This window comes from Clytia hemisphaerica, unplaced genomic scaffold (genome assembly GCF_902728285.1).
Source record: "Clytia hemisphaerica strain Z4C2 unplaced genomic scaffold, Clytia hemisphaerica genome assembly, whole genome shotgun sequence".
Classification (NCBI taxonomy): domain Eukaryota; kingdom Metazoa; phylum Cnidaria; class Hydrozoa; order Leptothecata; family Clytiidae; genus Clytia; species Clytia hemisphaerica.
Window position 1 is genome coordinate 2,802,002 of NW_027103562.1, and position 17,349 is coordinate 2,819,350.

Sequence of the window (17,349 nt, forward strand, 5' to 3'; positions counted from 1 at the left end):
CATTTTAAGGCTTTCAAAAAACCTATGACCAATAACAGCAACTTACTTTTCTGAATTGTCCTGCACAATTATCAGCAAGTTCTTTTACAAAATTCATGATTTCTGGGTATTTGTAGTTGGTTTCTTTGTTATGTTGTTCAAAGAATGTATTAGATTTTGTATACAAATTCTGCAACATTTTATACAAACTGGTTGGTTTCTGAAGAATAGAATTCAAGAAAATCTCGTAATAACACATCAAACAATCTAACATATGGCGTTCTAAAAATGACACGTTTGTATATTTATGACCATATTTATGCTAAACAATAAGAACCCCAATAAAATTTGTGAGACTTTCCTCACTGGAAAAAAAATAACAGAAAGGTAGTCCTTGGTGAGAAAAAAGAACACTGAAAGTCTATCAGCGTTCTAGGACAGCTAGTAGCGCAGACAGGAGTGAAGAACGATCTGCGTAGGAGAGCAAATTTTTACGACAAAGCAATGCGTTATTCGGGGTATAAAAGCATAATTACTGTGTCGTTTAAATCTGCCCTCCTAAGCAAATGTTTCTTCCTCCCCTGCAGGACAACCACTACAGTAAAAGATCTAAAGTTTTTGAGTTGTATCTTTGGGAAAATAGCTCTAGCGGGTCACTGAAACAGGATCCGGAATGCAATACCTGAAAAATGATATCGGTGGAAGTCCTTTTGATTTCCTGTTTCTAAAAAAGAAAAAAAGGCGTGTAAGATAATGTAGGCATTTACTTTCATCGTTTCATATATAATATCAAAAATATTTTTACGTCTTCTAGGTACTTAAAGCAAGGGTATTATCCCTTTTAAATACATGTTTTTTACCATAAGAATTACGTTTATGAGTATATGTAGGCTCCAGTTTTGGTACCTAAACAATGACTCTGTTGTTTAAGAAATATAATGCTAAGCGAGTCTGATATAGGGATAGAATAAGCCCTGATCATAAGATTTTGAATAGTAGTAGTTTTGAAAGGCGGTTCAGATTATAAAATTATCGGATTTGATCTTTAAGAGATAAGAATCTTTTTTGGACTTTAAAGTTTGAAACTTACATCAAGTTTGTTGATTGTTTCAGTCCAAAAAGGTTTTGCTACCAATATGTAAATTTCTTCGATAATCTCCATTTCAGTCGGAATAATCTGTCCCCAATCGCAATTTTCTGTTCCATCCAACGGTAAAGGGCTCGCATGAATTTCATGAAATATGATACCTTAAAAAAGGCAAAATAGAAAAATTAAGTGGATTACCAAATGCTTTGATATATCTTCTGCTCGATCGGCGGCCTTCAACCATTGCCTTCCAAGCCCGAAGGGCTAGACTCGAGACTCCTGGATGGGAAACGAAGCCACTTATTTCCCATTCAGAACGCCCGCGCGTGGTTTTTACACAAACGCCGGATTGAAAGTAAAATCTATCACTAGATTTAAAAAGATATAGTCCTCAAAAACAAAGGAACTGCTAGATACAATCCGTCGTCATGATTACGGCGCGTTTTGGATGGAGAATAAGTGGCTTCCAGGGAAATGTTAGAGATTCTACTCTAGCCCTTCGGGCTTTAAAACTCAATGCATTCAACCAGTACATTCACATTTCATTCAAACCAGTAAAATATTGACTCTATCCCTAATGAAAATTCTTACCTAAATGTAACAAAACTAAAAGAAACCAAAATCTCTCAAAAATCATTATTTTGCTTTATTCTTCTCTAATCGTTTAGTGTGTAGCTTTAATTTATTGACCCTTACTTTAAAATGAATCCTTACCGATATTGTGCTTTTTTATACTTTTCGAATCTTCAAATTTGAAGTCATTTTCGGGTTTAACCCACCAAAGGTATTGTGACGCATCCTTTTGTTGGAACTATTCTTTGTAAATATATAGTTCAGTTCATGATTCCCGGACAAGTTTCTAAAAAAAATAAAAAGCAATTTTCTACATTCGTTGAAATAGTAAAAATTCTTTTTCTTTAAGTCATATTCCCTGCAATACATGCAATCAGTCCCGCATTGTTTTCTAAGAAAGGCAGATGAGGGAGGGGGTAATCGTCACTACTTATACAATGCATAGAGACAATAAGCGAAACTGACAATTTTTTTGGCCTTGTGAATAAGGTAAGTTTATAAAAAACCCTTTTTTAATTGTCCTAATTAACCACTACTTTTTTGCAGACGCCCTATTGACACCAGTCCAACTATACAAAACTAGTACTCAGTGAGGGGGGGGCGACTTTGTCCTAACCAATCTCTTTATGATTAATCGCCCTTTATCCTACTGTTAGACTTTTAAAATTTGATTTTCCTGTTTTTTAATCCGTATAATTGACTTACTGTAGGTATTTAGATGAAAGCTAGAGCTTAATAGACATTTTTACAAAGAGTTATAGGTATCATTATCTAGATATCATTATTGATGCTATGGAAGCAAGAATATAGTTTAAAACACTCTGCTGATATCTTTATAGATAAATCATACATTGTTTTGAGTCTAACTAAAGTTTACAGCAGTCGTATTACATCACTCTGTGTCACAGACCCGCTGGGACCCCAAACCCACTGGAAAATTTGGCAAAAACTCCAAAACCCATCCCCACTGGATTTTTTAACCTTGGAACAATATAATTTTTATCCCCATTGGGATTTCGATGGGAATTTTTACCTCCACTGAAGTAAAAAGTTCCACCAGGGCTGAGACAGGGGTGTATTACAAAACTCAAACAGACACCTTTTACCACGAATAACATACCGTTTAACAGCAAATAAAAAAGATACTCATCTTGAAACTTCTAAAGTTATTTCTTGATAGTCCTGAGTTCCAGCTTCCAGCTTGATCCGAATCCGGGGGGGCCCGGGTACTTAGGCAAATGGAGGGTACGGTATGTGCCACCCTTAAGGGTACCTTTTTTGGATTTCCAAAGTCCCCTTAAGGGTCGGAAAAATCAGAAAATCAAATTTCAATTCCACTAAGGGTAGAAAAAATAGGAAAATTTCAACTTTTTACTCCCAAAAAGATCGAAATTTTGTCAAATTTGTCCCGGTAAGGGTCGTAAAATTCACAAAATTTTCCTTTGTTTTCTCCTTTTTAGTCCCGGTAAGGGTCCGAGGGTCGAAAGTCGTCAGCTCGCAACCCTAGTACCCCCCCCGGATCCAAATAGAAGGCCATTAAGGCAAAAATGTACCGGTAACATTTAACTGTAGTGGCTCCTGATTTCTTACTCAAAATTTTCTCTTAGAATCACGAGCAAGCCATCGAATCTCTTAAATAAAGGTCGAAAATAATAAAAAAGCATCAAAATTTTTGCTTAAATCAAGACAGAGTGATGGGTAGCACCAAAACTTTTGAGATTTACTCAGTAGATGCCTAAAAACAGTTCAAAGAGGAGTGTACGAGTTGAACAGTGTGCTATTTTTGTTGTCGGTGTTGCGTTGATGCGATGATTCAAGAAAAATCTTTAGACCCGTGGAAATTGGTCAGAATAAGAATTTATGGATAAAAAATTCAAATTTTTAATGGACCCAGGCCCCCAAAAATGGACTAAAATAAAAGCAATCAAAATCTTAGAAAATGGATTTTCTATCTTACTGCTGGCAGCGGATATTAAAAGAACACTCTTGAACAGAACAGAACACTGTAATCTGAATCGCAGACCTCTATAGATATACTTCCTATAAGAAACATTTTTCGCTAGAGGATGAGCAAGAAGACTAAGAACACTGCCGCCAGAACTATTTCTAGAAGTTAATAGAAACGGATGTCTTTTTAAAGCCCGTTGGACTTGCAATCATATTTGTTGAAGTGACTTTGTTTTGGGTAAATACTACGATAATTAACTTTTAGATATATTGCCAAGTGTGATCGTGACTGATGGCATCACAGAGGAGATCCATCGTCTCGACTCCATGATATTTGTCTACAAGGATTTCGTCATATTGGGATAATAATAAGCAATGAAGTTATTAACACAAGGCATATATAATTTCGTGTGAGAATTATCGAGAAGGGGTCATTTGTAATGGTGGGTTTTTCACCCTTTCGTAGAGTTGACGAGATAAAAAGGTTCCCTCATACCTTAGTCAATCTAGTACTCCCATAATTTACAGCCTTTTTAATCTTAGCCATTAAAAAAATTCAAATATTACAGTTATGGAATCATTGCTTGGGTGAGATTTCATGGAGCAAGCGAAAAGCGAATTTGATACGGTAAAAACGGACAGGAGTATAAATGTATTATAAAGATAATTACTTTCAGTTGACCTAGCAAGTAATACTATTTTTCCGGTGTATGATATAGTGTCATTGATAACGATTCTTAGAAATTGATGTTAATCTGTTAAACTTCAAATTTCTTTTTGTTCATAATTTGATTAAATACTTAATAATAGTTACAAACTTGCAAAATATGCTTATTAATTAGTTTAGAATAATAATATGGCTAAAATGAGAATTCATGTTTTTTTTGCTTAAAAGGTTAAGTACAGTAAAAATCAATGACTAGAACTTTAAATATGGGTTCCTAAGGGTAAAACCATAAGAGTGAAATCTATTGGAAACACTTTCGAAAGGTGCGATGTTATTAAAAGATAAGAATAAGATATCGATTAAATTATAGTAAAACTACATAGCTACACGATGATGCATAAATTATACATCTTACACATATTTCTAACAGTATAAAAATACCTTCTTAAAATCGTAAATGAGCCCTTATTCAACATTTTTAGAGACATCGCTCTATCCACTACACATACAAGGGTCGGTTTTTTCACCTTTCAAAGTCTCTCTAAGGGACGCAAAAATCAGAAAAATATAAATTCACGATTTTTAGGAATCTTTTTTGATTTAGAGTGAAAAAATTGTAAAAAGGTTCTCTAAGGGTAGAAAATTTTTCAAAAAAGTCTCTCTAAGGGTCACCTTTTCAGCAAAAATCAGTGCCTCTAAGGGTCGGTTTTTGGAGGTCCGCACATACCCCTCATCTGCCAACCCCAGTACCCCGAGGCCTATAACCTATAAGCCCGTATCAATTTTAAAATCTAAAAATTGTAAAATCTAGGAATTTGGAAAACGTGTTAATTTTCTCCATTATTTTTTACCAAATTGGAGGTAGGAAGGGTAATACTTATAGTCGCCAATTTTAATCGCCTTAATTAGGTTTCAGTTCACACGCAAGTCTGCTGGAAAAATCCCAAAGTTTGATAGTAGAGCACCCTCCCACTTTTTCAGCTTTCGGTCTCTCGTCAAGACATTCAGTGAGTTTTGAAAAGAAGTAGGAACTGTATGTGTATGTGATATATTTGTAAAAATGAGGAATGTTAGTACGTAGGAATACGTGAAGAAATGACGATATAAATATAAAAGAAAAAGAAAAGGTAAGCAAAAAAAATTAAAAGTGGGATTAGATGAAGATTCTTCCACTTTCAGGAAAGCACATCTATATGTGATATGTATTGCCGATATATTGACAATTATGGTATGGCTAACGTTTTTGCACACAAGAAAATAATGATTCTTTGCTAATTTGGTGACTCTTGATAAAATGTTGTTCACCACACCCTGAAATTTGAGCATTAACACATTGGGCTCTTCCAGAATATGTCCCTATATAGGGGATGTAGTGTCCGGGGAGAGTGAAAAATCTACAAAATTCTCCCGGTCCCAGGAATTTACTCTGTTTGGGGGTAATTTTGCTCGGTTTGAGGGTTATTTTGAATGTCCGGAGGGTCAACTGATGCTTGTCCGGGGGGTCAGACCTGCTGTCCGTCTGGGGTCAAAAATCACAATGTCCACGGGGTAAATTTCTAAAAAATGTTATATCCCCCACCCCCGATATTCAATTTTTTTCTGGAAAAACACATTCTTACAAGGAAAAAAAAGTTAAATCACGTACATCCTGGGGAATTACTGGAATAAAGACAAATTTGACATATTTTCAAAAACAAAAGCAGTTTCGAAATAATGACAAAAAATTTGATAATGTGCAAATATAAAATTAGTTTAATTTAACATACGTATGAATAATAATCATTTGTTCGATCAACGTACATTTTACGTATTCTCGTCGTCATAAATTCCAGGAATTCGTCTTTTTTATTGCAACCAGCCAAGAATATTCTTGTTGCAACATTAGCAAAAAGTTTTATGAACAGAGCATTTAATATTTCAAAAAACAAATCAATGTTCCTCCCAAGCATTTTTTAAAGCATTTTTTGAAGCAAAGTCAGTATAAAGTTTATACACCCCCTTCTCACAGACCCACTGGAAAAATTGGCCAAAATATTGTCCCCGGTAGAAAATAATCAAATTAACCAATCCTAAATGTAAAATATTATGCTTTTTATCCCCATCCCTACTGAATTTTCTGACTTGAAAATAAAATAATTGAAATTCCCAGCCATAAAAATATGGGAATATCAATCCCCATTTAGTTTCTGACCGTTATTTTATCCCCACTGGCTGAGAAAATCCTACCGTGTCTGTGAGAAGGTGGTGTATAAACTTTATAATGACTTCAAAAAATGCTAAATCAAAACGCTTGGGATGAACACTGATTTTTTTTGAAGTGTGTTTACGTGTGTACATACAGTGAATCAGCGCTCTGTTTAACTTTTGTTCACCCCTGTTTTTTTATTGACCCAGTTAAAGCCAGCGAGGTTAAATGAAATGCCAGTGTATGGAGTATGTCTAACAATCCTTAGTTGAGATTCGTAGTTTTCAAATGGTAAATGAAATGCCAAGAGTTTTTCTCAACGGTAACGATTTCTTGAACTATTCCTTCCATTGGATACTGACCATCAAAACCATCGCCTCTATGATACAGCAGTGCTTTAAGAACTTTTAACTTTCCTTTTCCTGTCTTTTTACGATTGACATTCGCGTTTCAATTTATCAATCAGGAATCAGAGTAAAATTAATTATCATCTTTCTTTCAATTAAAATCACCTACATTGAACTGCCCATGCTTTCCTTGACCAGAAACGAATTTTTTGGCTCCTTCAATGGACTCCTTGAAATAAAAGAAACGGAGTTACTTTTTTTGGGTGGATGGTAGTGTGTACAGTAACACATTTTACGCTTTTTTTAAAAGAAAACGACGCTGAAAATTGGTCAAAACCAAAGGGCAAAATAAAAAACAATCCTCCTGAGCTTCAGATTTCAGAAAATTACTAAGAAAATTACTGATTTTAACAGCTTTCAAACCTACTTAAGTTTTTGTAAAGAAACTAAACGTAATAAGAACATCGTGAGAGGATTTCAGCTTGAAAATTTCAAAAGATTAAGTAGAACCCAGCCTGAGCCAAAATTTTCTTAATTTATTCAATTTAGTTTATTCTTAATTGAGTGAATCACTAAAAGCGCACTCTTATAACCGGAGTTATAAGAAGAACTTCAGCGAAAACCAATTTTTCATCCAAAAATTTCAAACCCTCATCCCATTTTATAACCTGTACCAAAAATGTTTTTGGCACAATTTCTTAGTAGCCCATCTCGGGCCTGAGAGCTTTCTACCTTACGCTCCTAAACAAAAATCTGCTAACACTATTTGACAAAAAGAGACTTCACAGGAGCTGGATATCGAACCTAAGGAATGAGAGTAGCGAAGATCGTAGAAGATCATATACAAGAGCGAGTAACAAGGTCAAATCACTGATGCGCAAAGCCAAACGAAAGATGGAGAAAACTATAATCGATAACTCCAAACAAAATCCAATGTCTTTTTGGTCTTATGTTCGTACTAAACTCAAAACGAAAACAGGTGTTTCTCCACTCCTGCTAAACCCAGAAGACAAAGCGTCAATGAAGTTCGATGATATTGAAAAAGCCGATAATACTACAAGATCAATTCACCAGTGTTTTTACTATTGAGCCTGACGATAAATTGCAACCATTTGATCTAAGAACAAACATCACTGTATCGGACATACAGATATCAGAACAAGCAGTAATGAAAAAACTTCTCAAACTCGATGCTGATAAGTCATGCGGTCCAGATAGAATCCACTCATGATTACTTAAAGAATTGTCTGATGAAGTTGTTCCTCCATTAACAATGATAATGAACTAATCAATGCAAAACTATCGCCCAGTAAGTTTGACTTCAATTGTCTGTAAAATGATGTAATCAATCATTAAAGACGTTATCATGGAGCATCTCACCAACAAACAACTTCAAGCACAAGAACAATTCGGATTCCTACCAGGTAGATCGACTACTGCGCAACTTCTTAGATTTCTAACAGATTGTGCTGACGCTACGGCATCTAACGAGGTCACCGACACCATCTACTTTGATTTCGCGAAAGCCTTTGATACCGTTCCACACCGTCGTCTGATGAAGAAGGTCAGAGCATATGGGATAAGCGGAAAATTATGGGAATGGATAAGAAGTTTCTTGAATCAACGTACTCAAGCTGTTACCGTCAATGGTGTGAAATTGCAACCCTCAAATGTGTTAAGTGGTCCGACAAGGCAGTGTACTCGGCCCTTTACTGTTTGTTATATATATCAACGACCTCCCAGAAACTGTTAAATCCAACGTGCTGTTATTTGCTGATGACACTAAGTTCTGCAAAAGGATAAGAAGCGCCTTTGACGCCGAGCTTCTTCAGCAGGATATAAAGAAATTGGAAGAATGGTCAAAAAGCTGGCTATTAACTTTCATCCCGAAAATGCCATGCATTAACACTTGGTAAATTCCGCAACATCGTTCATGCCATGGCTATTATAGAGACTCTGGACAAACATAGAATGAAACGGTGGAGAGCGAAGTATTGTTTTTCTATTGTTTCAGAAAACTATCAATGTACAGGCATTGTCCGCAAAGGACAACTGTCATGGCAGCTCGAAGGACTCTGATTTTGAAAAATGATTAATACTCTTATACTACTTTTTCTGATCGTACTTTTGCTTGAAAATAAATACTAGAATACCAAGCGAATACATTTATGAAATCTAGTGTGAGGAAAACATCATCAGACGAGTAAAATCAGACAAAATGCTTATAATGACACGAAATTTTGAATCGGGATTATCTTTCCAATATTTCTCCGAAAAGAGCTGAGACTGACATATATTAGACGTGAGTCTCATAGCTCCACTGTGATATGAAAATATTTTGGTGGCACGTGGTGGCACGGTGGATTTTTGGAGGTTGAAGTTTAAAGATTTCTGGTGTCAATATTCAATTTCTTATACATCTTATATCTGCTTATATCTCGAAATTTAAAACGCCATAACGACGTATAATTAGTAATTAACTAGATGAGTTTGAATCTCGGAGGAGAACTTTAAAGTCTCATTTCGGAATTGGATAAGTGTATTTTGATGAGAAATGCAATTAAAATACTACAAAAAATCATTTAATGGTGGTAGGAGGGTGAATAATAATGTCATTACTGCGCACATGAGAAATTGGCAAAAATCAGCCCGTTGTTTTTCCAGTGTCTATAATAATTCCATGTTCATGCACATCCATTTAACCTCAATGGCAAAATACTTGAACATGTGGAAGAAGAGAAAGACGTCGGGGCTACTTTTGACGAGCTACTATCTTTCGAACCACACATCGCAACCAAGGTTAAGAAGGCAAATCGTATTGTTGGTTTGATTCGCAGAAGCTTCTCCTACCTAAATAAAGATATGTTCAAGACGCTATACACAAAGCATGTTCGTCCTCACCTTGAATATGGCCAAGCAGTCTGGACACCTTACTTGAAGAGAAATACCACAGCCGTAGAAAATGTTCAAAGGAGAGCGAGTAAGTTGATCGATGGTTTCCAGAACTTAGAACACCAAGAACATTTGCGCAGACTCGATTTTCCGACGCTAGACTGGCACGCCATTTGGGCTGGAATGGTATCACGCGGGAAAAGTGAGCGCAGGAGTTAGGTAAGCGTAGGAAGAAATTTTGTCGGCGGCAAGGGCTGAAAGCAGCAGTTAATCAGCAGCCTCTCACCAACTTTTGCTCGTTCTCCTACGCAGCTCCTATTCTAGCAAACACCCGCCGCCTTTATGTTCCCGCCCTCTGACATGATTAATTAACAGACTAGTTTGCTAGTTTATTCCGACGCTTGCATATAGACGAGAGCGGAACGACATGATTAAAATATATAAACATTTCAATGTCTATGATAGATCTTCACTACACAAAACTTTTCAGCACAAGACGCGTGCCACAAGAAACCATGATATGAACACGACCTTCAACTCGTTGAGCGAATCCCAAAAGATGGTGTGAGAGGTGCACTGTTCAATTAATTTTATCATCAAACAATCGATCCTTGAAATAATCTACCAGCCGACGTCGTCAAATCCAAAACTGTGCTCCAATTCAAGCATGGAAGCATGGAAAGAAAGACCGCAAAGATTTCAGCAACCAAACGGGATAGAAGAGATCTTTGGAATTCCGGACTTAACATAACGAATTTTTTCTAAACAACTTTATTGTAGATCCTTTCGGAGAGGCAGAATTCATTCATTAAATAAATTTCTCTCCAAAATTGAAAACAACACACTACTCAATCATAAATTAATGGCAGACAAACGTAAACCAGCAATGCAAACTGTTTGACACTGGGAAATATTGAAAAAAAAACAACTCCAATCTGTCTCCAATCTGGTAAGATTGTAAAGGTAAAAAATCTGGCAGATTTAGCCAAATTCAAACCTTTCAGAAAACAATTTCGGGCCAATTTCAAATTAAATCTCTTCCTTCCAAAGAAATAAATTATATAGACATGCATCTAAAATTGAATTAAATTCAATATAAAGTAATCTGTTATATTTACCTCAGAAATGACATGTGCAGCATTTTCAACTTCAAAACAAAAAGCATCGTCAATATCGTTGGCTTCATAACTCGAATACAACGCTGATTGCCGATCTGCACGTAAACAGCCTTGAGGAGATTTTGAAATCTCCTTTGCCAAAGATATTGCTTCATTTAATGCTGAACAAAATGATTAGAAAAATTCACTTTAATTCTATGCTATTAGGAAAGTTACATTTATATTTTGCCAAGATAATTCCAATACAGTATATATTCTCTATTGCCTAGCATTGGCACCATCAGCATCATATTTTTAATCTCTTTAACTATTCATATATAGATTTAGAGTTTGGAAAGTATTCCTAATCGCGAGTTAGGGAGTTGCTAGTTTCGAGTTGGGGAGTTAAAAAATTACCGGCTACCGAAAAAGAATAACTTACATCAAAAGTACGATTTTGAAAGTAAATGTAATATGAGAGTAATATATAACACATATAATACGTATAGTACATATACCACCTGTTATATGCTTATTTGCCTTAAACACGTGCGCTGAGAGCATGGAAAGCTATTTTCTACTGTCAATTCATATCCATTTATATTTCCTGCATCACATTGAGTATAAATATAATTCTTGATGAAAGTGACTTTGGAACCATAATATGATTAAAATTTTTATTAAAAAGTGTCAATTCCAATGATAAAATGACAAAAGAAAGTGTCATTATTTTTCTAGTTCTATAAGCTTTCTCTACGAATTTTTTTAGGCTAAGATGACTGCCAACTTATATCCTTTTATACAATAAGCATCACTTGCAGTATGATCAATATTTTTTAGGGAATTTGTTTGACAATCATTGTATTTAAAGATTTTGTTAATACTTTTACAATAACGTGTCATGTTGTCAGCATTATGGCAATGGCATAACCTCGACATAACAGTACTAAGTATTTTGGTTTTGCTAGCCAGCACCTTACCATTTTCATGATCTTAAAAGCAATAACATGTTTGGTACTGGCTTATTTGAAATTTGTACTTTTGGGCTACATTACATTAGTTTAAATTAGAAAATTTTTGGTCGCCGTAACGTTTTACGAACTCCCCAACTCGAAACTAGCAACTTCCCAACTCACCAACTAGAACATTACCTAGACTCATAGATTTATAATCCTTCTTCAAATATTTGCTAACAAAACGCCAACGTAAATAGCAAAAAGGCTTCGAGAACAATAAACATCTCGATAGTTGAAGTCATAAACCTACCCACCTGTACCTTTCTTGACAACTCTATTGGCAAGTCCAAAAGCAAGGGCTTCTTCGGCACCAACTAATCGACCAGTCAGAATCATATCCATTGCTCTTGACAGACCAATCAGCTTCGGCAATCTAACAGTACCACCGTCAATCAGAGGGACACCAAACCGCCTGCAAAGTACACCAAATTGAGCATTTTCTTCTACAACTCGCATATCACACATTGAGGCTAGTTCCAGTCCTCCAGCGACAGCATATCCTGATACAGCTGCTATTAAAGGCTTTGTCAGTGCCATACGTGTTGGACCCTAAAAGCCAGAACATGTTTATATTGTCTAGAATCTATTCTGAATCTTTTTACAAATCGAAATTTCAAATATTTGAAAGATGATTTATTTACTAATAATAATAATTTTAAGCACTTTGATAATGGAAGAGCCTGACAGAACATTTATAAAAGATCGAATTAATTTCAAATTAATGCCAAATCACACGTCAGTAAGCTATTTTTTCTGAATTATAAAAACTGTAAAAACTACCATTGGTCCATCACCAAAAATTATAGTTGATATCTTCTTTTGCCTATCTTTTTCTGGGGTCTCCGACAGTTCTTCTAAATCATACCCACCACAAAAGAATCCTCCAAAGCCATGCAAAACAGCACAGTGAATTTGATCATCTTTTTCAAATTCTTTAAATGCACTGATTAATAGCCCAGCTGCCTCAATGTTAACACAATTTCGTTTCTGTGGACGGTTGATTCCAATGGTCATTACATTGAGAGAATCGAGACGCTCAACTATGACACATGGCTTACTTTCTAAGGAGGAATACAATGTAATTGAAAAACAAAAAGCACTAACAAAATATACTGTAATATATTTTATCGTCACTTAAATTTTTATTGCTTTTAATTACTCACATTTTTTCCAATTTTTTCAATAAATTTGTTACTTTCTTTTTACTTGTATGATAACTGATGATGGCGTAAGCCGAAAAGCTTTTTATTCAATTTTTCAAATATATTTTACATTCACACTAACAAAATGTTCACCAATAAAACTGAGTTGACAAATTGTCCTTTGTTCTCTCTGATTGAGTGGTGAATGTTTATTAACTTTAAGGGAATTCAGGAAAATAAAAATAATACTAGTGAAATTTGATAATTTTGTGAAAATGCATTTGCAGTACCAACCCCATCTAAATTTTAAGATGAGAATCAGAAAATCATTCCTTTTTGTCCATCATTGATTCAGCAAGTACCGTAACTTGGTCTAATGTCGACATTTCTTATCTAATTCTGACACCCTTTTTTAGAGCTGAAAATAGATTAAAGGTCAAAGCTATTTTTCTTTGCTTTAATGGTCAAAAATCCTTTTTCAATTTTATAGCTAGCGATTCAAACTTTCATGTTATTCCTATCTCAAAAGAGAATACACCTTTCCCGTAATTCAAATTTCTCAGAAATGGCCCGGGAAAATGTGCACTCCACCGTTGTGTATAAAATTGTTTGGGAGGTAAAAAACGCGTTTTTGCCTGCGAGGGGTTAGGGAAATTGGGATTTGAGCCTCTAACTTTTGACAGCGACCTTCTTTTGGCAAAATATTTTCAGGGTGGTATAATATCATGAATAGGTTGAACATACTAAAATTTGAGGGGACTTTGTTCGACAGAACTTAAGAAAAGCTCAAACAGTTACATCAAAATGCCTCATAAATGTCAATATGAAAATTGCGTAATCAGAGAACGTATGTCTCGCTCATTATAAAAAGGCTGACACAAACTTTCAATAATTGGATTGTAACATCGAGTTAAGTCTCTTTTGTTAAGTCACCAGGGGGTAAATAAAACAGACCTTGATACATTTATCGTTCGTTTCAACTTGACGATTCGTTTAAAACTCAGCCTCCTAAATATTTGGGGTAGGTAAAATATGTACAAAGAAATTCATACTTTTCCAACCCGGCGAATCTTTAAAAAAGAAGCGAACAATAAAATATAATTACCCTTTCCAAATAAACCTCTTCGGTGGCGAGCGTAGTCTACTCTGACGTAATTGTAAAATTTATGTGATGGGAGTTTGACATACCGTAGAGTCGTTTAATCTCGACATACGTCTTGCAATCTCGACACCGGATCTGTAAAATAATCAAAACAAACCTTGAATGAAATTCTTGGTATCATTCTTATCGAACAAGTTCATCCATCAAACTAGAAGTTCAGTAAACATTGCAATCCTTTCAATTAAAAAAACAGCCAAATTATAAGCAGTTTTACACAACACACGAAACGCATGCAAACTTCCTGTTCCTCGTAACTTTCTCGTGTCCATCATTAAAATTTTACAACTTCATTACGCTTCAAGTCACGTGATAAAAATAATTCGCGCGCCTAGCCTGGTTTCCCCTTCCTTATATATAAAAACACACGCTCTGGGCGCTAACAGGCCGCACGCCGTGATGGCCAGTATGGTGGTCACATTAAATTCAAAAGGAAACCGGGTTCTTTTTATTATTTTCGGTTCACGGTAAAAATGTCTACTAAAAAATTCCTCGCGTGCAAAATGTTGTGTTGTTGTGATTTGGACATCTTCGTTGAAAGCATGCTAATTAGTTTACTACATTACTACATCGTTAAAGTTTTCTTTTCAAATATAAGTAATAACACTTCACATTTCTCATATTATATTAACAATCTGTGACGTGATAGAGAGAGAGTACATTTTAGTGATTGATTGATAACTTTGGTATGTATTTGTTTATGTTTGATTTTTTATTTCGAAGACCAGCCTACAGCTATGTCGAGATTGCAAGACGTATGTCGAGATTAAACGACTCTACGGTAATTCGTAAAACTAATGCACGCGCATTATTTTGATGCTCTCCACCGTTTGGTCTCTGGAGGTAAACAAAGCCGTTTTTGCCTGCGTTCCCTTAGGGAAAGTTGGTTTTTTGACAGTTACATCAATATGCCTTCTTACCTGTCTTTAAAAATATAAATAAAAGTAATCACGGAAAAGGACGCGAAAAAAAAAGACATAAGTGTGAGAACAGAGTAATCAAACTCGTTAGAAAAAGTACCATTAGAAGTCATAAAAAACCAACCTGAATAAATACAGTCGAAATTCCAGAGAACTTCATAAATTCCCCAAACAACATTACATTACTACCGTAGAGTCGTTTAATCTCGACATACGTCTTGCAATCTCGACATAGCTGTAGGCTGGTCTTCGAAATAAAAAATCAAACATGAACAAATACATACCAAAGTTATCAATAGACCTTTTCGCCTTTGCGTCCGCCATATTGAATTGTATGCAAAAATACAGGAACGAAAATGCCGTGGTTGGATTTAGTTGGAATGTATGCAAAACATATGCAAGTTTACACAAAGATTAAAAAGACAACAAAGCATCTTATAAATAAATATTATAATCATTAGAACAATAAAAGATGGAATTTCTTAATCCAAAAGGAAATATTTATAGAACAACAAAAGCCTTTTAGGAATTTGTTCTTAAAGACATTGCATATTCTGTTTTCATGCCATTAAGAAATTCCACGAAGACGGAGTACACACATCAAACTTTCAAAACACGCAAACTGAAAGCAGTAATTATGACGTCACACTTTATCAATGTGTTTGATTTGATCATTTGGCGGCTCTATTCCCAGGAGAATAATTTGCCGTCAGCCGAATAAGGATTGTTTTTTACCTTCGCGGGTGATTTTTCAGTTTGAGATTCTGTCTAATGTTATGGTCTTTTGAAGTGCTTGTTCTAAGAGATGAGTGAATATAATTGTTTTTAGTTTTCAAGAGAAGCAAATTTAATCTTTCTTCTACAAGATTACACTTTAATATAATGCCAATTATGCATGTAAGTTTTTATTTAATACTTTCTTTTTGCATATGTTTTGCATACTTTCTAAGGGAATTTCACCACGGCAATTCGGCAACCATAATTTTTGCATACAATTCAATATGGCGGACGCAAAGGCGAAAAGGTCTATCAATCACTAAAATGTACTCTCTCTCTATCACGTCACAGATTGTTAATATAATATGAGAAATGTGAAGTGTTATTACTTATACTTATATTTGAAAAGAAAACTTTAACGATGTAGTAATCGCTAAAAACTAATTAGCATGCTTTCAACGAAGATGTCTAAATCACAACAACACAACATTTTGCACGCGAGGAATTTTTACCGTGAACCGAAAATAATAAAAAGAACCCGGTTTCCTTTTGAATTTAATGTGACCGCCATACTGGCCATCACGGCGTGCGGCCTGTTAGCGCCTAGAGCGTGTGTTTTTATATATAAGGAAGGGGAAACCAGGCTAAGCGCGCGAATTATTTTTATCACGTGACTTGAAGCGTAATAAAGTTGTAAAATTTTAATGATGGACACGAGAAAGTTACGAGGAAGTTTGCATGCGTTTCGTGTGTTGTGTAAAACTGCTTATAATTTGGCTTTCTTTTTAATTGAAATGATTGCAATGTTTACTGAACTTCTAGTTTGATGGATGAACTTGTTCGATAAGAATGATACCAAGAATTTCATTCAAGGTTTGTTTTGATTATTTTACAGATCCGGTGTCGAGATTGCAAGACGTATGTCGAGATTAAACGACTCTACGGTACGGGAAAGGTGTATTAGATAAAGGGATGTTGATATTAGACCAACTTACAATAACAATGTCAAGAAAAAATATTGAAACATTATTTAACATGAGAGAAGAAAATATAACAAGGGAATGCTTGCCAACTCCAAGTCGAAGTCGGGATAAAATTCTAGAAAATTCTGGCATCTGGCATCGAGAATTTTATAAAAAATGAACTTTTTACCTTGGGATGAAATATTCTGCTTGAATATATTTGCATGTTTGATATATTTAGAATTTTTTACAAATGTTTTTGATACAAAATGATATCTGGAAAACATCATTTGACAGGCGATCAGCAGATCAGACAAGAAAATCCTGGTACATTCCAACAACAAAATATCTCAGCTCACTTTCTCTCAACACTTTCACTTTCGATTTTGATTTATTTTCAAAACAATAAAAAGGGACCCCTCGCTTAAAAATGATAACAAGACACTCACTTCATATTCGTATGAAAAGCAACTTCCCAAAGTATTAGCACGCAAAACTCTTTCTTCGATCCATAATTAGAAATTATAAATTTTGATGTTCACTCAACTTTCAGAAGTTTCAAATGGCTTCTGAAGGCCTTCGAATTTTCTCGCGCTCTTGTCGCACCAAGTTGTCGATACAAATGCACTAGAAAATTACAGTACGAGGTGTAGAGGCCG

General features: G+C 35.1%; 1 protein-coding gene across 2 annotated transcripts; it reads right to left on the reverse strand.

Moving 5' to 3' along the window:
• Nucleotides 1–1,847: 1,847 nt before the first annotated feature.
• Nucleotides 1,848–17,006, reverse strand: LOC136800737 (enoyl-CoA hydratase EchA19-like). 2 transcript variants are annotated; one of them, XM_067057394.1, is made up of 5 exons: nucleotides 16,881–17,006; nucleotides 12,571–12,851; nucleotides 12,045–12,339; nucleotides 10,796–10,956; nucleotides 1,848–1,925 (listed from the first exon to the last, which is right to left on the reverse strand). In XM_067057394.1, exons 1-5 carry the CDS (start codon nucleotides 16,978–16,980, stop codon nucleotides 1,905–1,907), a joined length of 858 nt encoding a protein of 285 aa, XP_066913495.1. In that variant the 5' UTR covers nucleotides 16,981–17,006; the 3' UTR covers nucleotides 1,848–1,904. The 2 variants fall into 2 exon arrangements, with proteins under 2 accessions (XP_066913495.1, XP_066913494.1); XM_067057393.1 differs by lacking the exon at nucleotides 1,848–1,925 and adding an exon at nucleotides 5,283–7,014.
• Nucleotides 17,007–17,349: the final 343 nt, after the last annotated feature.

Bases quoted from the DNA above. Each gene is read 5' to 3' on its own strand.
- LOC136800737 (XM_067057393.1), bottom strand. From the start codon at position 16,980: ATGATGTTTTCCAGATATCATTTTGTATCAAAAACATTTGTAAAAAAT. The intron at 12,340-12,570 runs GTAGTTTTTACA...TCTGGCTTTTAG, and splicing joins TTTTTGGTGATGGACCAATG to GGTCCAACACGTATGGCACT. The intron at 10,957-12,044 runs GTGGGTAGGTTT...CATTTTGTTCAG, and splicing joins AGTTGTCAAGAAAGGTACAG to CATTAAATGAAGCAATATCT.